The 25,674-nt window shown below is 36.8% G+C and overlaps 2 protein-coding genes across 2 annotated transcripts in view; one reads left to right on the top strand and one right to left on the bottom strand.

Moving 5' to 3' along the window:
* LOC140156840 (uncharacterized) overlaps positions 1–14,434 on the top strand; it is a 43,727-nt gene extending 29,293 nt beyond the window's left edge. The window contains exons 12-15 of the mRNA XM_072179836.1: positions 9,599–9,676; positions 10,048–10,213; positions 10,936–11,069; positions 11,551–14,434. Coding sequence (XP_072035937.1) covers positions 9,599–9,676; positions 10,048–10,213; positions 10,936–11,069; positions 11,551–11,988 — 816 coding nt within the window. The 3' untranslated portion in view covers positions 11,989–14,434. The remainder of the gene's footprint in view (positions 1–9,598; positions 9,677–10,047; positions 10,214–10,935; positions 11,070–11,550) is intronic.
* Positions 14,435–15,847: 1,413 nt separating this feature from the next.
* The window catches only part of LOC140156839 (uncharacterized), a 66,965-nt gene continuing 57,138 nt past the window's right edge, over positions 15,848–25,674 (bottom strand). The window contains exons 8-15 of the mRNA XM_072179835.1: positions 25,357–25,590; positions 24,591–24,808; positions 23,310–23,564; positions 21,070–21,160; positions 20,062–20,292; positions 19,081–19,301; positions 18,232–18,409; positions 15,848–17,392 (exon numbers count right to left, since the gene is read on the bottom strand). Coding sequence (XP_072035936.1) covers positions 17,380–17,392; positions 18,232–18,409; positions 19,081–19,301; positions 20,062–20,292; positions 21,070–21,160; positions 23,310–23,564; positions 24,591–24,808; positions 25,357–25,590 — 1,441 coding nt within the window. The 3' untranslated portion in view covers positions 15,848–17,379. The remainder of the gene's footprint in view (positions 17,393–18,231; positions 18,410–19,080; positions 19,302–20,061; positions 20,293–21,069; positions 21,161–23,309; positions 23,565–24,590; positions 24,809–25,356; positions 25,591–25,674) is intronic.

Here is a 25,674-nt window from a genome sequence, read left to right as displayed (position 1 = left end):
AAGTGTCCTAATTCTATTTGAATGGATTGTTAATACCCGTAATGGTATTCCACTAAATTTGTGGAAAATATCTTTTGGTATTTCAGTCAACTTGTTGTCAGAAAGATGTAGCTGTTTTAAGCTGGTGAGGTCTTTAAATAAAGAAGAAGGTAATGATTCAATTTCATTGTTAGCTAGAATTAATAGCTTTAAGCTAGTCAGCCCTTTGAAAAGGTCACTTGGAATCACCGTAAGTTTATTCCCATTCAGCGCAAGGTATTGCAATTGATTAAGATCTCTGTATACACCGGATGGTAAAGTTTTAATGTTATTGTTACTCAGACCCAATATCAATAACTTTGTTAACCCTGTGAAAAGGTCCATTTGAATCACCTCAAGTTTGTTATTATAAAGCTCAAGTGTTTGCAATTGATCAAGATCTCTAAACACACCTGACGGTAATGACTGAATGCTATTGTTTCCCAGATATAATTTCTTTAATTTTGTTAACCCATTGAAAAGGTCACTTTGAATCCTGCTAAGTTCGTTTAAATTCAGTTTAAGCCATTCACATTGATGTATATCTCTGAATACACCTGATTGTAATGACTCAATGCTATTGTTTCCCAGACTTAACATCTCTAACTTTGTTAGCGCATGGAAAAGATCTGCTGGAATCCCTGTTAGTTTGTTATCATTCAGTCCAAGCACTCGCAATTGATGAAGGTCACTGAATACACCAGAATGTAATAATTCAATGTTATTGTTACCCATATATAACATCTCTAACTTTTTTAACTTCTTGAAAAGGTCTATTTGAATCACCTGAAGTTTGTTTCCATAAAGATCAAGCCCTTGCAGTTGTTGAAGATCACTGAATACACCTGATGGTAATGATACAATGGTATTGTGTTGCAGATGTAATGTCTCTCACTTTGTCAACCCATTGAAAAGGCCAATTGGAATCATGTTAAGTTTGTTGCCATGCAAGTTAAGTTCTTGCAGTTGATGGAGATATATGAATATTCCTGATTGTAATGATTCAATGATATTGCTGAACAAGTTTAATCTTTTTAACTTAGTCAACCCATTGAAAAGGTCAATTTGAATTATCTTAAGTTTGTTTTCATAAAGAACAAGTTCTTGCAGTTGTTGGATATCTTTAAATACACCTGATGGTAGTGACTCAATGCTATTGTGTTCCAGATGTAATATCTCTAACTCTGTCAACTCATTGAATAGGTCAATGCTTATTTTCTTTAACTCATTAGAATTCAAGAACAGATGTTTTAAACTATGAAGATGAATGAACAGGTTGTTTGGCATGAATGAGAGTTTGTTGTTTGAGAGAATTAATGATATCAAAGTTGACTTATTGGCAAATACAGTTTGGTTCAGAAAGGAGAGTTGATTGTTATCAAGCGATAAATGGGTCAAATTTTGGGGTAGATTCATAGGAAAGCTTGGGAAATTGTTTGATGCAAGATCCAATAAAAGCAGTTCATCAGTAAGGTATGGTATTTGAGATAATTGGCAAGCAGGTAAGGACAAGATCTTTAAGCTTTTCAAGCCAGAAAATATATCTGGTTCTACTTCCCGAATAACATTTGTGCCTAAATATAGTACTTGAACATTAACTAAACTATTCAACCAACTATGTGAGATTGAAGTTAACTTATTTACATTTAACAATAACCGTTTTAACGTATACAAATGCAAGAACGAATTGGTTTCTATACTTAAGATTTGGTTGAAAGACAAGTCCAATGTATGAATGTTTTCTAAACCTTTGAAAATACCTGATCCAATGGTACTTATCTTATTCAGGCTCAGAAGTAGAATAATAACATCTGTCCGATTGGAGAAGCTATGAGGTTCTATGTGAGTTAGTTGTCTATCAGAGAGGTCAATGGCTGTTGAGTTGGCGAGGGTTGAAGCAGTTGGTCCACCCATCAATAGGATTTTCTTGTTAACAGATATATCTGGACAATCGGCTAGAAGCAACTGGAAGTGTAGGGTACAGAAGCAGGTGGCAGGACAGTCTGGGAATTCAGCTACAAGTATATAATCTGGAAGGCCAAGGTCAAATCCAGGCAGTTCATCTGGTGTGAAGTCAGTATCACCGCCTAATGTTATCTTGAGAGATGGCTCGTAATCTGTGAGTGTCTCATAGGAAATTTCCAAATATGGAATATGGTACAGCTCATCGATGGTATGGACATTTGTACACTGGGTGAAGTTCTCTACTGCAGGAAGATTAGCAGTGTCAAGCCAGCTTACATGTTTGAAATCACTTGTTGATACAATCATACTACTCTCCTGTATTTCCAAAATTGAAGAACCAGTTATGTTGATATGAACTGTACTGCAATTTAAAACAATTGCGCATGGTTCTGCCACTGAAGATCCAATCCAACCAAAAGATCGATTGGAACATTCTGCTCCTGATTCTTGCAGGACAAAGTAGTCATAAAGAGACTGCGAAGACAACCAAAGAACATTCACTGTAATTCCTGGGCCATTAGAGGAGGACACCACAAAGTCGCAGGTCTCATTTTGATTTGTCTGAATTGACAGCGTATTGTTTCGCGGGAGATTGAAGTGTTGATTTTGACATCTTATGATATCGCGAGTTTCGGGGACTTTTGATAATGCAACATCTATGGAGAACATCACAAGTGTAGACAAGAGAATGGCATAATACAGCCTGCGTGCCATCTTGAAAACTCAACAAATTTCAGGGAAAGATAAAGTTTTTCCTCTTTGATACATGTAGCGCTTTCTTCTAAATTATGTGTGTTCAGGTATTGAGGGATGTTTGCTGCAATGCAAGCGTTTGTCAGACAATTTGAGATTCTATTAATTCTCCACCTCCAGTAAGCACTGATTATTCTGTCTATAAGGTGTGTTGATGCACTTGTTCGATAAATGTCTGCAAAAAATATAAATCTTAATAACTGCAAGTTTGATGTTAGTAGTCAAACCTGCCTGATTAGATACTACACTCCATGAAACAGGGATATCTTTCACCAGTTACAGTGTTTACATATGTTTTGAATTTTTTTCTCCAGACATTAAACTGGATTAGGCAAAAGCAGTTCCACAATATCCAATATGTGATTGTGTGCAATATAACAATCTTCAAATTAAAGTAGCGAACAAAGTTATTGATTTAATTGTTTGTCCATGGCAGCTTTTTTTGATCCAGTTAATTATCAAAACTTTAATCTGGATTGAGCAAAAACAGTTCCACCATATCCAAGGTGCAATATAACAATCTTCAAATTTACTAGAGTATAAGTAACAAACTTATTGACATCAGGATGGACGGTTGCAAAATTCTGCTTCTTATTAGTAAAATTCAATGTAATATTAGTCAATACCAGCTTTTCTACTCCAATTATAGTATGTTCTTTTGCTATTATCTGATGTGATAGTTCAAGTTTACATAGTTGCTGCCATAGATGTGATACCTGATTCATGCACCATTTCACATACAGAATTACTGGTTTTACGTAGCAATACAGTTCAGTCACATAAAAGCCGATACCTGACACCTTTCGTATATGTCTCTGTCTTCAATAATCATGAGTATATAGTTCCAATGTTGACTCACTGGATCACTCTGTTTATATCACTACCAGTAAGAAGTACCACAGGTAATACAGCTAGGTATAGTTAATAACACACTTGATGTTATATACAGATGATACCTGTTAGTATTTCAATATTAATTTCACACAACAGTTTGTTCATGCAGTATGTCTGTTTTATGTCGGTAGCTTCAAAGTCACTTATTCTCTTTAAAAAAAGGAATACACTCATGAAAAGTCCCAATATCTCAGTGCACCTATCACTATTCTATAGTTGTGTTCACATTGTCAGACGTATGCCTGGCGCAACTTGGTCGGCGCAAGTTGCTAGAAGTAGCAGTAGGCGCTGCCAGGAGTAGTGGCAGTGTGAACGATGATCAGCATAAGGTCTGCTATGTGTACGTCCGATGATGAGTAGCGAGCTGGGTGTAATTTCCACCAGGCTTAAGTCGTGATGTAAACACTGCTACGCCTGACACCTGGTGTAAGTTTGACCTTTGTTTTGGTCAGAACTAAGAAATTACATATCCCATCGTTGAACAACACCGAAAGTGGTAGCCGATGTTTACGCCGACCAGAAGTAAATGCTTGGTGGAACTGGTCAGCTTAGTGCTAGCAGTAGGCTAGGTGTGGACATATGGTAAGAGTAGGGAAAATATATGTGGAATTTTTATCAATGTTAGCGTAAGTTTACACCAGGTGTAACTCGAAATGTGAACACAACTTATACATCTGTATCCTGCAGGCAATAATAGTTGTCAAGGTCTGCTGATTACCGATAATGACGATATGACATATGATTGCACATGAAAGGTTCAACTTTTCATCTCCATTAATCTCACATTATTCTATATGCTGGCAATTGTATCCATATTGGTCCATTTATGGATGCCAAGCCCAAAAGGTCCATTTATGATCACAATTAAGGCACTGAATCAGTACAAACAAGCCCATTATTGGTTCATTGATTCTTCAGATAGCTCCTGATGATATTTGAGAAAATATTTCAGACTTGGACTTTTTATGTAGAAGCCTATGGCCAGCATGCAGAGGAGTTTTTTTATCTGTCACTGATGAGGTGACTTCTCAATTCTCCAGCAATCATTTGAATAAAATCTTGGTCCACACACACACATGTTTAACCTGTATTTCAGAATGCCTTAGTCCTTAGCAAAATTCTCAATATACTAGTCACTACGACGGCAGCAACAGAATAAGTCATTGGTATATCAGTGATGCAGTCATCATCAGGGCATTCATTTCACCCTTTGTGTGGCAAACAAGCTTACTGGTGAATAACTTTTCAACACTGAACACTGCACTGACATTTGTATAGAAGCTAAAGTCTTACTTTCTTCTTATGCCTTTATTCCCAGCATCAAATGTGAAATATATCAGGCTGATACAATTTGAACAAAAACTTGTTACACACTTACAGAACAAGTGTCTTCATACTTCAGTTATCATATATAATGTCCAATTCATTGATATATATCCAGCTTCAGATAAAATGTGTAAGGTCCAATACCCACAAACAATAATTCTGAAGCTGATAAAGCAAATATACCTAAGGACAAAACAGTGATTTCATTGGGAATTGGAATTCAACTTTTTTTGAAATTTTTGAAATTCTGGTTTTATGCCTTTTGATTCAGCAAGCCTGAGGCAATAATTATACCTGAACTTCCTGCATGACAGGTATAATGGGCTATTCCATTTAAAACCCACACTACCCCTGTGGAAGATTTTGGAAATATCTGCCACAGGGGAGTCCGCCGGGAGTATGAATTTCAAATGGAATGAATATAGTATGAATTTCAAATGGAATGACTATATTAGCAGCTCCATTTATAACTCACCCTCCCTCAGTGGAAAATTCAGGTTGAATCTTTATCAGAGGGTGTATGAAATTCAAATGGAGCAGCCTAATGTGCTCATTGCATATGATATCCATACTCCCCCTATGGCAGACATTTCCAAAATCTTCCACAGGGGCTGTGTGGATTTTAAATGGAATAGCCCAATTTACAATATTTTATTTTTAACAGGTAAAGTGCAATGCATACATTAATTGTAGGGGCCCTGGGAAAAATCATTAAAGTTTTATTCAGATTTCCTTTTACAAATTAAGCGTACTGCTAGCCGTCCAGCGAGTATTATTTGCACAAGGTCCAATGCACACGCTTGACGTCACGCACATATACGCGATGGTTAAGCTGTCAAAGGAAATCTGAATAAAACTTTATAAAGATTGATTTAAAGGATATCATCACATGCTGATTCCATGTAGATTCCATGACTTAACCCCACTCTATATTCCTATGGTTGCCATTACTATATATAAGTGGTAATTTTCGTGAGGGTTTTATTTTCGCAAATCCGCAATTAGAGCTCCAACCGCAAAAATAACATCTCGCGAATATATATGCAATAATGTATTACAAGTACAGGGAAGGACTGCGGCCGTGATTTGGTAAAATGATCTAACTTGAAATTAAAATCACTGTTTCGAGAAAAAAGAGCTTTAAAGTTTGAACACTTGACGTTTTTCTTTATGAATAAATTGAATTATTAAACAGATCTAATGTCTTAGAAAATATAAAAATCTCATTATTTGGTGGCATGGTGGTGATTTTAGGATGTCACCAATGGAAAGAGCACCCTCACATTACCCGTGATATGAATTTATCTCAAAATTTCCAAATTTCAAGTTAGATCGTTTTACCAAATCAGGGCAAATGCGAAAAACAACATTCGCGAAGATGTGTCTCTCACTTCAAATCGTGAAAATAACTGTACATTAAATTATCACTTGTACAGTATTTCAATCCCTTATGATATGAGAGGCAAAATATGTACTGTATAAGTGGTAATTTTTACGAGTGTTTTATTTTTCGCGAATTTCGCGATTAGAGCTCCAACCGCGAAAATAACACCTCGCGAATGTATGCAATAATGTATTACAAGTATAGAAAGGAGTGGGCAATTGCGAAAACAACATTCGCAAAAATGTGTCTCTTACTCCAAATCATGAAAATAACTGCACACGAAAAATCATCACTTATACAGTATTTGACAGCCCATAGAACTCTGTGTGAATAATAAGTGCTGAAGATTTCACACCACCAAATAGAATTATATCGTTGTGCGCCCTTAATTTCACTTCTTAGAAAAACCCATGTATTCTCAATTTAAGCATTAAAATGTGCAGAATTTTGCATAATTTTAGCCAAATTTGGATTGGTCATGATTAGTAATATTATTTCCTGTAAGTGTACCACAGATGGGCGAGATCAAATAACTTTTAATGATTTAAAGCAGCCTTTTCTTTACAGAAACACTGGCATGGTTTTGCCTGTAAAATAGGCAATTCCCAGACATCGTAGACTTCGAGGGCCAGTCGTAAAAAATAATGACGGTCAACCTATATTTTTCCCAGCCAGAGGGATCAGGCAAGGGCTGATTTCAACCATCATAGCTGTCGCTAAAACTGAGTCGCTCCTGTGAAGAAAAAATGATGTTTTCTTAAGGCAAATTTAGCACATATCTCTATGGGACTCTGATTTGGTGGTGTGAGATCTGAATGGACCTGTGTGTGTGAGTCTCAACTTTTGATTGAGCAAGTTAGCCCTGTTCCAAATTTGCGTTTGCATCCACCGAAGAAGTGCATTGACTGAATTTATGTAATTAAAGGCTAAAATTGAAGAGAACTGCAACATTTGCTACAATACCAGTGCTAAAGTAAGTTATGACCCGAATTGTGTGTTTGAGTGAAAGATTCCATTTCGTAGAGTGACTTAGGCCTATGCAATGTTTACAATCATAATATTTTGTAAGCTTACATCATCAATGGCATGCAATGACTCAGTGGCAGATAGAGAAGACATCAGTATGGTGCTAGGGTACTGGTCTAAACTCATGAAATAGGCGCCTGGATCAGGTAAGCTTACGGTTTGTGTGTGTCGGGGGGGTAGGCTAAGCTTATGATTCCACTACTGGTAACCCATGTAATGTTTACAATCATGATGGTATGCAGTGACTCAGTACCAGATGGAGAAGACATCAGTATATGGTGGCACGTGGGCAAGGGCACTGGTTGGAGCTCATAAAATGTGCCCATGGATCAGGTAAGCTTAGGGGGGGTAGACTTAAGATTTCACTAATAGGCCATATAATTCAACACTTATAATTCAGGCATTGTGGACATGTTCTTCTTTGTTTCTGTGTGTCTGCCTGGCTTCTTGGCCCTCTTGACTGTAAATTGCTGAAAGCCTAAGTCTTGGTGAACTTTTAACTTGGTAATCACAATGCTATCTTCAGTAGATAGCACATGTCAGAGACACAATGATTCTGCTTGAAATTTTTTTTAACCAGCTTCTTGCTCAAATTATGCTAAAAATAAGTTAATTAGATTAAAATAGTCTGAAATTAAGGACAATCAGAAACATGTTGGATCATTCAGATTTCACACCACCAAATAGAATTATATCGTTGTGCGCCCTTAATTTCACTTCTTAGAAAAACCCATGTATTCTCAATTTAAGCATTAAAATGTGCAGAATTTTGCATAATTTTAGCCAAATTTGGATTGGTCATGATTAGTAATATTATTTCCTGTAAGTGTACCACAGATGGACGAGATCAAATAACTTTTAATGATTTAAAGCAGCCTTTTTCTTTACAGAAACACTGGCATGGTTTTGCCTGTAAAATAGGCAATTCCCAGACATCGTAGACTTCGAGGGCCAGTCGTAAAAAATAATGACGGTCAACCTATATTTTTTCCCAGCCAGAGGGATCAGGCAAGGGCTGATTTCAACCATCATAGCTGTCGCTAAAAACTGAGTCGCTCCTGTGAAGAAAAAATGACGTTTTCTTAAGGCAAATTTAGCACATATCTCTATGGGACTCTGATTTGGTGGTGTGAGATCTTAACCTACTCTTGGCATATATTGCCTTCCAAATTACAAACAAAATATTTTTCAGTCTAATATTTGACAGGATCAATGAGAAAAATATGGGCTTACCACTGATCTCAAATTTGTTGAGGAAAAAGTGGCGATGAGGTTGTTGATTGGATCATCATCCGTTAAATAATAAAAGCTATTATATATTAATAGCACAAATTAAAACAATATAATTTTAAAATTATTATCAGATGTGTATACATGTACAATTGATAAAACAATTTGAATGATTTGAAAATAATGTCTGTAAATGAACACCCAATAAATGCCACAGTTGTTTGATGGCATGTAAAACTGAGTCATTTTTAAGAAAACTTGAACAATGATGGCGCTATTTATCTAAAATTATCTTTATGCATCTTTATAAGGGGTAGACTCTTGTTAAATGATATTAGAACATCATCAAACAGACTAACAAATGACAATTTAAAAAAAACACTTATCATGAAATGTGAGGTAGAACTCATATTATTTGGATAATTAAATTTAAAATATATGTAAATAGCGCTCTCAATTTACACAGAAATGCAGTTTATTGAATTAAAATTACCACAAAAACTAAAAAAGCAGAAAAGATGAATAATTTGATATAGAAACGAAAATCTATGTTAACAATTGCTACAAAATATATGTGTACAATGCAGTTTATTAGTGTGATAGACTAGCTGTTGGTATTATTCAGGTCTAGAATTGAACATTATGATAATTTTTGTTAGAAATATTAATAAATGATCACATAAAACAACCGTGATATGCACACATAAAACACGCTCATACCACTCATCAATCTTTATACCAATATCCAAACACTGACCATCTACACACACTTCAAATAACACACAGACAGAAACACCCCTAATACACCCCCATGTGGACTCGGGATTCGATAGTCGAGGACTCAGACTCGGACTCTATAGTCAAGATCTCGGTCACCTCGGACTCTTGATGTGATGGACGACTACAACACTCCATGGTATTTATTGGTACAAATTGACATGTACAAATTAGCAACTATACTTTTATATACAATGTTTTTGCACAAATTTTCATCTTTCACAGGAGCTAGAAATAGAAAAACAGAAGCATCAAGAACTTGTTGACAGATACAAGATTGAACACCAAGAAGCTACAAACAAGGTGAGTGCTATAACAGTTGAAATTCATACACCCTCTATGGAAATCGTGACCTTAATCGTCCACACAGGGAGTGTGAATTCCAAATGGGATTATCTGAGTGGGTGACTCCATTTCAAGTCTATACCCCTTGTGCAGAGGATTAAGGTTATGTCTTCCATAGAGGTGCATGGATTTTAAATGGAGTAGCTATAAAGTAAGTGATTGCAAAATTATTTGACCTGTTTTTGCTGAAACCAAGTAACAATTGCCTACATATATCTGTATGTGTAGACAAGTATACAATATATCTGTTATATTGTGAATCTCACAGATTCTAGATTCAAATCCTGGCCTAAAGAATAATATTAGTGTTTTGTATTTGTTTTTCTCAGTTAAAAGCCGAATTGAAAAGCATCAGCAGCCATCACAGGGCAGAAAAGAGTCAGCTAGAACATCAGATACATGATGCACAGAGCAGAGCCTCAGCAGGGGAAATAAACTTGAAGAAAGAAGTACACAGTCTCAAGTCTATTATAAATAACCTGGAAGACAGATTAGGTAAGGAGATATTTAGGGACTGGTTAATATTTACTCTAGAGCAGCAGATACATGATGCAGAGAGCAGAGCCTCAGCAGGGGAGACAAAATTGATGAAAGAAGTTCAGTCTCAAGTTTATCATAAATAACTTGGAAGACAGATTAGGTAAGGGAAGATTTAGGGACTGGTTAATATTTACTCTGGGGGAATCAATTAGAGCGACAGATGCACAGAGCAGATCATCAGCAGGAGAGACATAATTGAAGAAAGAAGTTAGCAGTCTCAACTTGAGTCTATCATAAATAACCTGGAAGATAGATTAGGTAAGGGGAGATTTAGGGACTGGTTAATATTTACCCTGGGGACCAACTAGGGCAGCAGATACAGCAGGCTCAGCAGGGGAGACAGAATCGCTGAAAGACATACAAAGTCTATCATAAAGCAGAACTGAGATGGGCAGAAATAAGACCTGAAAAGTGCTCATTTTATTTTAAAGGCCATTCCCTAAGTGACATTTGAATAATTTGATTTGTATAAAGACCATTCCCTTAAAACTGACACACATGTTTTGGTTTGACCTTCATTTAATTAAAACTACACAGAATTAGCCTGGAACAGAAATTATTTAAGGATCGTACAGCTTTATTCTGTAAGCTGCTTAATTCTTCAATGTAGTCTTTACACTAGTCTAACTCATGAATATCTTACATCAAGGATACATCCATATATCTACTTTATTCAGGTAAAGCAGGTCTTGAAGACAGTCAGACAGTAGCCAATCTGAAAGCAGAACTGAGAGAAGCAGAACATGATCTGAAAAGTGCACGAGGAGAAACGGCTCAGATGGAAGAAAAACTTCAGCAATCAAAGGAAGAGGTGAGGATTTTGAGCAGGAAATTGATATGAATATGCTGAGAAATGTTTTAGCTGCAGTATGATTCCATACTTGGATTTAGATTATATTAAAAACTTTATTCACATTCCATACCATCAAAAACAAAAATAATGAAATGAATAGGTATGATTGAGAAGTTAATGATTCAATAGATTCAATAAGATAGCAGTTGGTGCTGGTTTTTATTGATGCCACGCATTGGATGTGTTAAATTAGGTTTCATACCATAATGTATTTGAAATATGTAACTTCAGATTTCAGATTAATTTGTTAATCCATCAGGTTTGCTTTTACAGAAGTGCAGTATCATATTTCAAATATTAAAATTTACAGTTTCATGAACATAGTAGAAATAAGCATGAAAACTGAATTAAAATGAGTACAAACAAGCCTAGTATTGGTTCTTGAGATTTTGAACAGTCAAAGTTTTAACATGTGCTGGTTATACCTTTTGCATTGCAGATAATGTTCTTACAAGAAACAGTTCGCAATGAATGTGAAGAAAGATTTGAGCTCACCGAAGCTTTAAGCGAAGCCAAAGAACAGTTATTATCATACCAAAGGCATGGCGCCCTCTCTCCAGCTGGTACTCGTCCATCTTCTGCAAAACGTACATCATCCCGGGAAGGAGGCAATAAATCTGGTTTGGTAGGGTCACCGAATGGTATCAAGCAGCCGCAGTCACCAGCGGGTCAAAAGTTTGCAGGGTCTAATAGTATTAATATCAAGCAGCCGCAGTCACCAACGGGTCAAAAGTTTGCAGGGTCTAGTAGTATAAATTTGGGTTTTGATTCATCTAATGTACAAGGCAAGCAACAACAGGTGCCGGCAGGGAGGACTAAACAGGGTAGTATGAATGATAGTAGGCAACGAATTGCTGCTGCAATTGGAAGGAAATAATGTCTGCACTGTACTGAAGCATAGCAGCTGAAAGGACTATCCCATAATAGAACTACATGTGCCATAGAAAAAGTACACAAAATCTCTCTTCAACTTATTACTTATTTATATCAAGGGTGGTTACGACTTATGTTTGAAAAAATATGACGCCTAAATATTGTGAATCTATGCATAGCTCTCAATATTTAAGTGGCTCTTATTTTTTGTAAGTATTTGCTATGGAGCAAACAAATCCACTGCAATGTATGATGGGATACTCCCTTCAGCTGCTGTGGTACTGAAGTAAAGGGATTATTTGAGCATGCAGTTGGTTAGTACTAGGGAGGAGCTGTTGCAACCAGTGCTAGGTTGATCAGATCTTGTAATAATTTTGGATTTAATTCTTCTAATTCTTCTAGTTCGTCTAGGTGTCCCAAAAAAGGTTCATCTAGATTTTTGAAAATAATCTTAAGTAAATGTTAACAAATATAAATTTTCTTTTCATGACATAATCTATGTATATCCCTGTGAATGTCAAGTTCACAACTTGTGTACTTAGCCGGCATTTCACACATTCATGAGCAAGCTGTTTATGTGACATAATGCAACACAAGGTTCATTACCACTGTGCATTTGAGTAGGCCCAGCCATAGCAAAGGAGACGCAGCATTTTATTCTGTTGAACAGAGAATAAAATTTAATATTTTGATAGTTTAAAATTTGGTATTAAAATATTTTAATTTAAAATTTGCCATTGAGTTTCTTTTGTGCAATAAGTTCAACCATCATAAAAAAAGACGAAAAATTAAAGTAATGAAGGAAACAATTTGAAAACAAAGGTGTGCGTATGCTCAATTTTTGTTGTGCAATATTTTGATGGTTGGTCACTCTTGACATCTGTCATCTTGCACTTACAAGTTGTTTTAAAGATACGGAGTTAAAACTTAGCAGACAGTTACAGGAAGGATGAAAAAATTACATAACTTTGTTATACCATCGCAAAATGCAGTTCACATCCTACATGTAACCTCTTTTTGGGATATATACAACAAATATATACCAGGGAGAACTAAACAGGATAGTATGAATGATAGGCAAAGAATCGCTGCCGCAATTGGTAGTATTCAAATTCTACATGGTTAGAGGAGAAATGGGACAAACTTAATTTCCCGAGGTGCTGGACACAAGGCCGGGTTTTGGATGATGGGCCCGTAGCCATTTATACTGAGGGAAAAATAGTTGCCCAATTTCCCTGATACAAACCATGTAGTATTTTCTTTCTCCTGTGTTTTTCAATAATGTTGTTTGCTCCCTATTTTTGCCTGTTTTTCAATTTCACAATTGCCACCATTAGCCTGGTTGGATCATATCACTACAATTCATGAATTAAAAGTCGCCCACAGAGGGCGTATGCGTTTCGAATGGAATTGGCTAGGGTTAATTATTTTGAAACGCCCCCCCCCCCTTTATGTGGTGTGTTACCTATATCATCCATACTGGGCGATCATGCATATCACGCTAAAGACGATTGATCGGTAGCCTGGATTTGTTGAAAAAGCGGTCATACATCCACACTGTCTTTTTACGGAACAATCCAAAAGATGACAATTTATATTATGTATATAATAGCATGATCCTAAGGGTAAGCCTTTATAACGCTCAAGCTTAAAGTGGGTTGGAGTTAGCAGTGTTTGTTCTCAAAATTTAGGCAAATCCACACAAGAGGAATGGTATGCATCATTTTTGGCCTTAACTCAAGGACCGCAAGTATAAATTAATGTGATTATTGTCTTCCTTGACTCATTTCCTTGTATATTATAAGATCAATGTATTAATATTAAGAAGTACACTGCAGTTTTTTAATTAAATGGTTAAACTGGAAAAATATGACTCCTGCCAGCGACAAAATATTCAATTTTGGGTCTCTTTTAATAAATGCTGAAGGTACTGTAAAAGTGTAAATTTACAATTTATTTTTACGCTTTGCCAATTTTGAACTGTCCCCTTGTTTTTAAATTTGCAATTCTGTTTCCTTACATTGACCTATACACAAAAGGAATATATTCGAGCACTGTTATTTTCATGGTAGTAACTTCAGAATGCAAAATGTGCAAAAACAAATGAAGTGCAAAAATGTCCACTTTTACAGTACACTATTTTGGTCTCCAATTGACAGATTTATCAATGTGTTAGACACTGGCAAATAATCTCTCTGGATGTGATTCATCTAATGGGCTATTCACACACCCCCTGTGGAAGACAACACCTTAAACTCCCACACAGGAGGTGTAGATTTCAAATGGAGTCACCCATTCAGGTAACTCCATTTCAAATGCACAATCCCTGGAAGAGAAAGGTTTTATCTTCCATAGGAGGGGGGGGGGTATGGCACAAGGTACAAACAGGGTAGCATGAATGAGCAGACTGCTATTGTAGTCGTTAAGAAAGTTCAATAAATAAATGAACATTCTAATGTCTGTGTCCAGTTTATTTAGCGGAGTTCTTCAGAGCCAGAAGTGGGTAATTGCAATAGTTACCATGTGTACATAGCCGCTTTCGCCAAACGTTTGACAAACATTTAGCGATCAAAATGTTTGCCAAACGTTTACGGGCGTTTACGAAAATGTTTGACAAACGTTTGTGCTCTGCAATTGTTTGACAAACGTTTGGCGAAAACGGCTGTGTAGATGAGTACAATATCCAAGTGTTCACTTCTGGCCCCGAACAGTTAATATAGGTGATGGGTTCACACATGCAAACGAACATATAAACACAACTGCTCACTACAACCACTAAAGACACAAAAACACATTTTTTATTTGGTAACAAACTATATTTTTGAACTTTCTGTTGCAGTACACATATTTATAGTATACATAACATTTTATATGACATTAACATAATTCAACATATATACTGTAAATACTTTGTTAAAACATAATAATGGAGGGTTCATTTCAAACTTCCTCAATATTTTCAGGTGAAAGTTTATTTGAAAATGTGGTCATGACTTCCATGAAAGAAAAGTCTTAATATTGTATACCTAGGAATTCAAGCTTAAGAATTCTAATGCCCATCAAAATCTTCCAATTTTTGCCACTATTTCAAAATCAGTTATACATATGAAGAGCTCTTTTGCAAAAGCCCTTACACCCAATAGCATGTGCAAAGGGGGGGGGGGGCAGGGGCATGTGCCCCCACTTTTGTTGATCATTCGGGGGAAAACGCTAAAACCGCACCTTACACACCTAAATCAGACTCCATTCAGGGAAACTGAACAACCTGGCCCCCACTTTCAATGTGCTGCGCATGCCACTGCTTGCACCCACCTCTGGCTTAAATTGAGTTATTGGCATGACATTAAAGTGTGGTTAAAAATACACAATTTTGGTGGTTGTTTGACCTTCATACCACCTTCCCTTCTGGAGATATCATATATTTCTCGTTTGGGAAATCTTAGGGAATTTCCGGAAATCTGAACTTAAAATGAATATAAAATAGTTTGATTTAAATCTTTTGATGTATAATAGTAGCCTTGAATGTTCTTTATTAAAACCAAAAGAAACATTTTGGGTTACTATGTTTGAAAAAAAATCAATTTAATATACAAAAGTTGAAGCATCAGAAATACTCGAAAAATGGCATTTTGCCGAATTTAATTAAAAATCATAATTAAAGTCTTTTCAATTCTTCTTTTTGATTTAAGTTACATAAAGTAGTGCAAAAATGGGCTCAAATTTGATTGCAAAGGTAGATTTATTTTGCTGCAAAAGGCCTACATCCACAAAGGCGCGATATAAAAGAAATAATAAAATAAATAGGATGGCTTGAAAATTGTACTAAACCTATTCTTTTAGTTTCTATTCATCAACACTTTATAAGTAATAATTGCACAATTAAAAAAGCTGTTTTTCTCAAAATTGGATGTAAGGCCTTTTGCAACAAAGCTCTTCATATGTAATGTCAAATAGGATCACCTGAGTGGGCAACTCCCATTTGAAATCAATTTCAACTGGAATAGCCCATTAAATCCCTATTTCAGTTGAAATATGTACAACCCTATAGAAGGCATCATCTTAATCTCCCACACGGGGAGTGTAGATTTAAAATGGAATCCGGTAAACCCATTTGAAATCTACATCTGGGTGTATGGATTTCAACTGGAATATCCCATTTGAACATTTATGTAAATACATACACATTTCACACATTTTTTTTCCATAAATTGACTGAAATCCAGCTGGGCACAAAAACCACAGATTATAAAGAAAAGACTTTTTAAGGTTTTTCTTCAGTGTAAATAAGGTTCTTCATGGCACGATTGTCTAAACCGAGGTAGGTGATCTTCATGGGAGAGCTTGGGCTCATGGTTAGGCTATTCGCCTTTGATGCACAAGGTCCCAGGTTCAATGTCAGTGGTAGCAATTGCTGGTGTATTACCTTGGGAAAAAATAATTGGCAATGTCTGAAGATTAAATTTACACTTTTGCTTCCTACACGCTTCATTTAAATTTGGGTAAATGACCCCATACAAGTATTCCATCCTTTGGAGATAACAATAAGCTGTCAGTCCTGTGAATAGAGTCATATATAGTACCTTTATCTTGGTCTGTTTAGAAAAGATTGGTTGTTTACCCCTGGTTGTCCCAATCATTCCAGTTTGTTTTTTCGCTTCATAATATTAGCATCGTTCTTTGGGTACTGTATAAAAAGTAGTCATTTTGCTCCACATTCCTTTTTGCACTTTTCACCCACTTTCATGCAAATGCAAATTGTAAACAAATTTTCACTTTTACAGTACCCTTCTGCAGTAAAATAAATAAAGTAGTCCCAATTCGGTGGTTAAAATGCAGAGTTGGGCTATTCCAGTTAAAATCCATACACCCCCATGGGAGACAGTTGACACATTATTCCACACAGGGTGTGTGAATTTCAAATGGGGTTACCTGAATGGGTGACTCCATTTGAAAATTGTACCTCCTGTGTGGGAGATTAAGGTCATATCTGCCATAGGGGATGTATGGGTTTCCTGTTGCCAACCCTGCCTCTGTTGCACATGAAAATGAGAAAATCAAGGCTTCAGGGCAAAAAGGCCCTACCTGCAATAGCTGCCAGGTGCCATATTTTTTAGATGTGTATAATATAGAATGCAGAAATTGTCAAAATGTCTATGGGGCAGCTATTGCAGATCGATATGAAAATGAGAACAGCCATGTTTGTCTGTCTCAAATTGATATCATAAATGTCAAATGAATCAAAAGCACAAAGCATTGCCAAGTTATCTTCAAAGCTGACAAGTGATCCTGAAGCAGCCTTATTCAGCGGTTGTAGTACATCATTAACATCATCGTCTCCGGCACATATGAAGCACTGTTGCTCGGTGTTATGTTCACATCATAAATATCAAAATCATCAACTGTCATGCCTGTATAGAGAAGAGAAAAGTGGGAAAAGCTTGGTAATAACCGGTCATACATCCACACTGTCTTTTTAGGGAACAACCCAAAAGATGACGATTTATAAACTTTTCTCCTATGCTCTTAAAAACATTGATCTTATTTTGATCCACTTCCAGTATTTTTTACAGACAGGAATCAAGGGGTCAGCTATAAAATGAATCTATAGGTCATCATCAATTTCTTTGGTTGTTTCCTTAGATCCTTATGACAAATGAAGTCAGTTTTACTTTGTTTTAAAACCACTGATCCCTTAAGAGATCAAAAAGTAAAGTTTGGAAGTCCAGAAATTCTGATTTTGGAATTTTGGTTTGGTTGAAATGGCCTATGTGTTGCCTGCCCCTAGGGAGGCATCCACATTCCTGTTTGTGGCTATCAGGAGCATTAGTGTTACTGTATTTAATTCTTGGACACGACATGTATAAGCATCATTCGAGCATATGCCACTGTATACTCTGTATACTACGCAGGAGTCAGAAAAAAATAAACCAATCACGCTACGCGCGCAATGTTGCTACTAGGCAGTTGGTCGCTAAGGTCGGAGCTTCTGCGATGTGCGAACACGCAATTGGCATGATGCTTAGCACATACACTTTGTCAGATCATTAAAAATAGTAACAACACAGGGAAAAAGAATATACGCTGTTATTTTTGCATATAGAATTTTTTGCAAGTTTGGGATTTTTTTAATTGTGCAAGTTATTTATTTCACTGTATTTTCGCACCTGCATGTCCACTCACAAAAATAACAGCATATAAACTATATAGAGGGCCTGGTGCGTGCACCCTGGGGGAACACTGTACTTACCATTTACTGTATTTAGTATAATCTTTCCCTGATGACATAAAACCCTGTTGTTTTTGACATATGGCGAACTTTGACCTAGGGGTCAACTGTAATTTTGCTGGTTGTATTATTGGCCGTCGTCGATGATGTGAAGTAAGAGGCTGGCTCGGTGAAAAGGAGGTAGAAGTTGTCCACAAATCTAATTATGAAAAAACAAAACAAAAGCAATGTTATTTTCTGTTTTAAAGACTACAAAATATCCTTGGATAAAATATTTGTTCTGTGATACCTCAACTATTATCGACTCACCAAAAATGAGGCTTGCACAATTTAAAACAATACTAAGGAACAAAGTTGAGTGTGTTTATTCTTGAGTATGGGAGTCAAAAGCAAGTTTTACCCATTACAGACTAACCACACATACTTACATGGCTTAAAATTGGACCTCTTGACACCCTTCAAAATGTGCTTCTTCATGTATGCTGAGTGCAGCATCATATGCTTTGCAATTTCACATCGCATCCATTTTTTAATTATTTGCAGAACCTTTTAAACTCCCACCAATTTTGATTGATTCAATTGTTTAAAGACTGCTGGATTATCGCTTTTGATTGAGACATGAGATATCATGAAAAACCTTGATATGATAAACAGATTCTGGAAAGTGCTTACATTGGGCAGAATAGCTAAAACAGATTGAAAATAGTAAATGTTGAAATCCATCATAAACCCTCTGTGGAAGACATGACCTAAATCTTCCACACAGGGAATGTAGATTTCAAATGGAGTCCCCCATTCAGGTAACCCCATTTGAAATTCACACTCCCTATGTGTGTTAGGTTAAGGACATGTCTTCCATAGGATACATACCTGTTCCTTTCTTCCTGTTGTCAGCAGGCTGACCAAGTGACATGGTGTTGAGACAATCTGCTAACACAGGTCTATCATGATTGGTTGCTTGTTGTTGGGTCACATGATCAGATACCATAGATACATCGTTACCATAGAGATGATGTGATGATTCACTAGATGCTGAGCTGACAGCACTGGCATTATCATCATTAGTATTTTGGAAATCTGTAAAACTTTCACTGCATGGAGAGAAGAAACAAAAATTGTCTTTTTACTTGTAGGTTATATTATTGTGATCAGGGTTTATTAGCGAATAGAATCCACTGGGCATTCCTGATGAAATCCATACACCACTTTTGGAAGACATGATCTTACTCTCCAACACAGGGAGTGTAGATTTCAAATGGAGCCACCCTTTCAGGTAACCCTATTTGAAATTAACACTCCCTGTATGGAAGATTAAGGTCATGTCTTCCGGAGGCGGGGTGAATGCATTTCCAACTGGAATAGCCCAATCACAAACAATTAAGCACTTCCCTATCTCTTGACCCAAACGCTGACAGTAAAACTTGTTCTTTGTCTTCAAATCTGTTTCTCACTTCTCTTTCCATATAGGCCAGCATGCTTATAAGCCTGGCTATTTAGCCTGGCTTGGGCATTTTAATAAAAAATATAAAATTGGATCACTCGAGCCCATATTTATTGGTCGAGCTATGAGTTTAAAAATATTGGACGAGACTTAGTCGAGTCCAATATTTTAAAACTCATAGCGAGACCAATAAATATTGGGCGTAAAGCATCCAATTTTATCATTATTATGTTTTGGATCCAATATTTTCATACACTTGGATCCATCAAAACATAATAATGTGTGAACCTGGTTCCATCAGGACCCAAATGTGTCTCCACACAGAGTGACTGTTTAAACAAACAATAAACAAATGATAACACTAATATCCCGCTATTATACAGTAGCTCATACTGTTAAGTTTAACATACCTGATTTGTAATGTCTTCCTTGCAATATTTTTACTGTTGAAAACAAGTAGCATCCCTGAGTACACAACACAGCATATAGACACACCCAGCTGCCAACATAATCTCCATGGCAACCAATTGTTTGTATGCTGTAACCATGGTGACTGTATATGAAGTTTTGACAGCCAAGGTGGGGACCAATCAAATATAAAGAGCCACAGGATGATGCCGATAGTACCTTTGTGAGTTAATCTGCAAAACATGAACATAATTCATTCAGTTGGTTTTTGTCACAATAGTTGAAACTAGGGATGTTGGTATGCCATGAGAACATGTACCACACAACATGCCCATGCATATCACATGTCACATGTAGCAATTTCTCTACATGCATCAGGGGTGTGAGAGGCCACAGACCAAAAAGAAGCAAAATCACTAAAAAGCTTAAACCAGCATAAAATCAGGGTATGCCAAATATGGACTAAAAATAAAAGAAAACATTTTTCTTGTGTAAATTTTGGCCAAAAAAAAAAAAGGAAATCAGCTGAAAAGAGGAACTGTCACACCACTGATGCATGTACAAATTAAGTTCAATAACTCTGAAATGACACCTGCATTCAAGATTAGCTTGCGGAACAATAAGGGTCCCATATGTGATATTCTTAGGGGCCCATACTCAAGATAAAATATCTGAGAGGAGTTTTAGGTTAATTTGAGGGTGCCGAGTTTGAATCTGCTGCATGCAAAAATGTTAATGGGGGGGAGTGGTCAAACTCTCATTTCACTGCTCAATACAAGGGTAAAACTTCACATACTTAAAACCTTGTTCTAAACAATTCCAATGTCATAAATCCTCTGGCCATTATTTGATACAGCAAAAATATTGTTTGCACATATTGGTGACGCATCATTCTCAAGTTCCAAATAATGCACGATCAGACTTTATTTTCATCTTTTCACCTTCCAGTACACCTTGGATTAGGCAGATAGATAGGGGGCACTACTGAAATACATTTATTTAACCCTTACTTTTTCCTCCAGGCAATCCCTGCTGCCATCATTACACAGATAAGTCCACAGAGTGCAATCTCAGGCCTATGTCTGCATATTGAAGGTACATCTGTTGAGAAACAAACAGGGTTATCATTTTACAAGTATTTTTGTTCCATTTGTGAATATTTTTCTGATCTTTATTATCTAGTTTTACAATATGACAAGCATGATAGTATAACATCACTACTGTTATAGTTACCAATTGATTCCCCAATTTGTCTCATAAATAAAAGCCTTTTTCAATTGCATGACTTCTGGTTGAAGGCAATAACAAGCCCATCAAATGGCAACTACCAGTGATCCCAGATAGCAATGACATTAGATGGTATCTGACTAAAAGTGGTTAGACATACACTACTCAAAATATTCAAGGATCAGAAACTGACAATCTCATTTTCATTCTTCCTTGCCTGTTCTCATGGGGTTGATCAAAGTGTTTTTCAGTACCATGGGAGCTCAGTATTTAATAGTGCAAGTGTTTGGTTGCCTGAACATTATTGAATGAAATGACACTCATCTGATTTTGAACAACAAAATAAGAAATAGTCTGATCCTTTAATTTTATGAGTAATATAGATTCTAAGTGATTGCAAAGTTTTGTCTAGTTTTTAACTTCCTTAAAATATAAATTTAATCATTTTAGACAAGCAGGCACATGTTATCAACATATATATATGATACCTTGCTAGCTGAGATGAAGTCTTCCGATCGGAAGATGAAACATCTCAAACATGAGTAAATTATTGGACTTGAATTTACCCTTTAGCATGATATGAACAGTCCTGATGAACTTATTCAAGATGCAGACATGTGTTTCATTTACTGGTTGATCTAACACATTTAAGTACCATTGAGGCCTATTTACCTTGACCTATTTTGCTGTGTTACCTAGGTAACGAAACATCCAAGATGGTGCAATCCTATCCTTATTTGATTTGACTCAAAATTAATATGTCGACACCTCTGACTGGTTCAAATAGCATGTAAGAATATCCATGCGACAAGATGTGTGATATTGTGTCATATGACACGGGTCAATAACTAATAAGATTACAAGAAGACTCTTGAGTGTTTAAGAATGATTAATATTTGCATGAAATACACTGTTAAAGTCAAAATCTTCCAAGCCAAGGGCCACTTGGGCCTAAGTTTTGAAATTCATGGACCCTCGTCAGTTTGCGCTGCCCAAACTCATATTGAAAAATAGTTGTTACACTGGTCCACATTTTGTGACACTTTCTAAGGTTTTGATTCGATTTGTTTGACTTGATTTGTTAGGGTTTTGACAACCCTGGATAACCCAAGAAAGCCTCTATAGACCTTTTTCTCAGACGTCACCAATCAATCGATATTGGGGTCCAGCATTCGAGTCATCAGCACCCAAACGCAAATACCAAGGCCAAGGCGCGATTAACTTTTAAGCGCCACTCTAGGCGTCCTGCGGAATTGCCAGCTCGCAGTACGCGTTTAGTTCTTCACGGTGTAAACAGTAAACAAAATTGTGAAACAAAACAAAGATGGAATTTTAAATAGCATCGCGGTTTTTCCGTATCTTTTGTATTTTATGGCATCAAAACAAACTGGAGCAAAGGTAACTAGTATACAGTTCCTGTTTAAACAATTATTTTATGGAAGCTAAAGTGAAATATGACAAAACAGGAGAAAATACGCAGTATTTGGTGTTTTTACATCGTGGACACGTGAGAAACGCATGCGTGTTGATTGTTTACATCTCAGACCCCAATATCGATTAGGTGACGTCATCAGAAAAAGGTCTATTGAAGCTTCTTTCAATTGAGGTCCATTTGAACACCGGGACAGGTTGAGAACAGTCAGGGGTTAACATCCTACCCTTTTTGAAACTGACTGCGAGTTACATGTACATCTGTACACGGGACCGACAGCTTAACGTCCCGTCAGAAGGACAGAGTACTTTCATGATTCATTTACCCAATTCTAAATGAACCATGGGGAGAGTGGAAGTGTGAATTTAATCTACAGATGTTGCCAATTAATTTCAGACATATTTTTTCCCCAAGTTAACATTTTAGCAAATCACCACCATTGGGAATTGAACCTGGGACCTCATACACTAAAGGCAAGTACCCTAACCATTAGGCCACGCTCTCCCTTTCAGTTACACCATTCAAATGTAAATTATGTATGTCTGGTTATCCAAAATAAATTTTGCTAGTTTTAAAAACCATTTGCCATACCTGTCACAAAGATCATCATCATTTTCTTTACATCCACGATACTATTCTGATGCAAATCAATGACAAGACAACTGATGGCTGATAGTACTGTGAGACATCTTAACACAATGATACAAAATGACGAGAATGCCCTCAGGGTTACCGACACCATTGAGGAGGAGGATGAGGTGAGATGTGGGTTGGTTGGGTCATTAGATATATAGCCACTGCTGGATTTAGAGCTGTCAGGATTGGTATAGTTTGTCCAGATGTCACCTACAGAAACAGGTAGAGAGAAAAAAAAGAAGAAAACCATCAGGCATGGAGGTTCAATAAAAAAAATTAATTTAAAGTGAGCTACGCACAGGCACAACGCCTGGACGTTGATCTACACTGCTGCCCTCATTCGTCAACCTTTTGGATTGAACGACTGAGAAAACTACAAGAAAAAAGTGTTGGACTTTTGTAACCATTTTCTGGTTGCACTAAGACTGCGCATGTGTGTCCTAATTGACCTTTTGACCAAATTTGTTGTTTTTAGAACTTCAGAGCGCGATCTGTATGTGATATGAACTGTAAGATAATCAGTCGTCACTACGAAGCAGATAAATACATGCGCAGTGTAGACGAGTGGTGGAATTAGTCTAACATTGATCCACAAGCCTCAGCACACCGATTGACAGCCTAATCCCCACTTTACCACATCAAAATGCAGATCAGGAGAAAGCTTAAACTTTTCTCATATGAAAGTCCAGTAAATATTTAGGCCTGTCATAATGTTTAATGTCTCATCCCCATGGTGATACACCATCTATACTGTACTATGGCAGACTGTATACATTTTTGCTTCTAATATCCAAACATTTGGATCTAATTAATTTAAAACCCCAAATCTGATTATTTTGATGCTCAAGTTAATTTTTATTACTTCTGTGCTGTGTGTCGAGCATACACAAGTAAAACGGGCGGAGACCTCACCACTTCTACGCGATCGCTGATCACCAGCACGTACCTGGACCGCGGAAGTAATAAAAAATTAATTTCAGGTCTCGATGTGAGTACAAAACATAGTATGAAACAATGATTTTGACCAGATGACATGATAACCAGGCATGGAGAAATAGAAGCCCCAAAACGTGTCTGAAAAGAAAGACAAGCTTGTCTTTTGCCAAAATTGTTGCTATGCAGTGTCGACTTCAATACGTGCACTGACGTTGGCGGTCTAAACACTTGTTTGGTCTGGGGGAGTCAAGAGCTGGAAGGCCAACAAGGCCCAATTGAAGCATTGCAAATTTCACTTGCCTTTTTTCTTCTTTTTCTGTTCTGTAGGTGGACCAAGAGACAAGGTATTTAAACTCGCCCCTAACTCATGTCTATCATGATTGGTTGGTGAGGTCATGTGATCAGAAACCATGGAGACATCATTGTATTGTGGTTGGTAAGGTGGTTCATCTGATACAACAGAACTGCCGGCGCTGGAATCACATGATGCACTTCTTAGATTGCCACTCAAACTTTCACTGGGTAGGAAGAAAAAAGAACACAATTTATAATTACATGTACTAAAGAGTTTAATTTTAACACTATTATATTATTTTTCCCACATCTTCAGCAGTCTTCAGCAGAGGGTGATGCTGTGATACTATCTTGTCTACAATTGGGACCGTCCTTTCTGAACTCCAAATTGATGGTTGCTTACCATTTTACTTCTTTGCTAATTGTATCCCTGGTCTAACACTTTCAAACTTAACATTTAACAACAAGTAGTTTTTCGACAAGCTTTCTCGTCTGCTTTAAAATGTTTAGGGATGAAATCAAAACTCAACCAGCGGTTGACCGCCGGTTCCGTCCGGTTGCTATTGTTGTAAACAATGGGAACTGGATGGAACCGGTGGTCAACCGCCGGTCGAGTTTTGATTTCATCCCTTACATATCCAATTAATTTTGTCAAAAGGTTCTTTGCATAAAAATCCTAAAAATCTCTTGTTTGTGAATTGTAAAGAAAAAATGCAGATCGTTTGATCCCCCCTCTTATTTTCAGTCATTTTCCTATTTTTCTATTACTTACCTCCTTTTAAACTTCCTTTTCTTCACAACTTCTCTGCTACTGAATAGAAACACTAATGAGCAAACTGCACAGCATATAGAAACACCAAGATGCCAGCATATTTCCCATGGTAACCAGTTGCCTAGTTTCTGTAACCATGGTAACTGTGTAATGCATTGTGGTATATGAGGTGTCCAGTTGATTGTTAGACTCAGTAACCAGGTGAAGGGTGAGATAGCATCAATGTAACGCAATCTGAAAACAATTACAAATATTACATTAAGGGCTCTGCACTGGTAGCAACATTTGCAGAGTATTTTTAAAGGAACAGTCCGGCAA

This window comes from Amphiura filiformis, chromosome 7 (assembly GCF_039555335.1).
Source record: "Amphiura filiformis chromosome 7, Afil_fr2py, whole genome shotgun sequence".
In the NCBI taxonomy this organism is placed as follows: Eukaryota; Metazoa; Echinodermata; class Ophiuroidea; order Amphilepidida; family Amphiuridae; genus Amphiura; species Amphiura filiformis.
The sequence above is the reverse complement of the archived record's forward strand: the minus strand, read 5'-3'. Positions and strand labels throughout refer to the sequence as shown.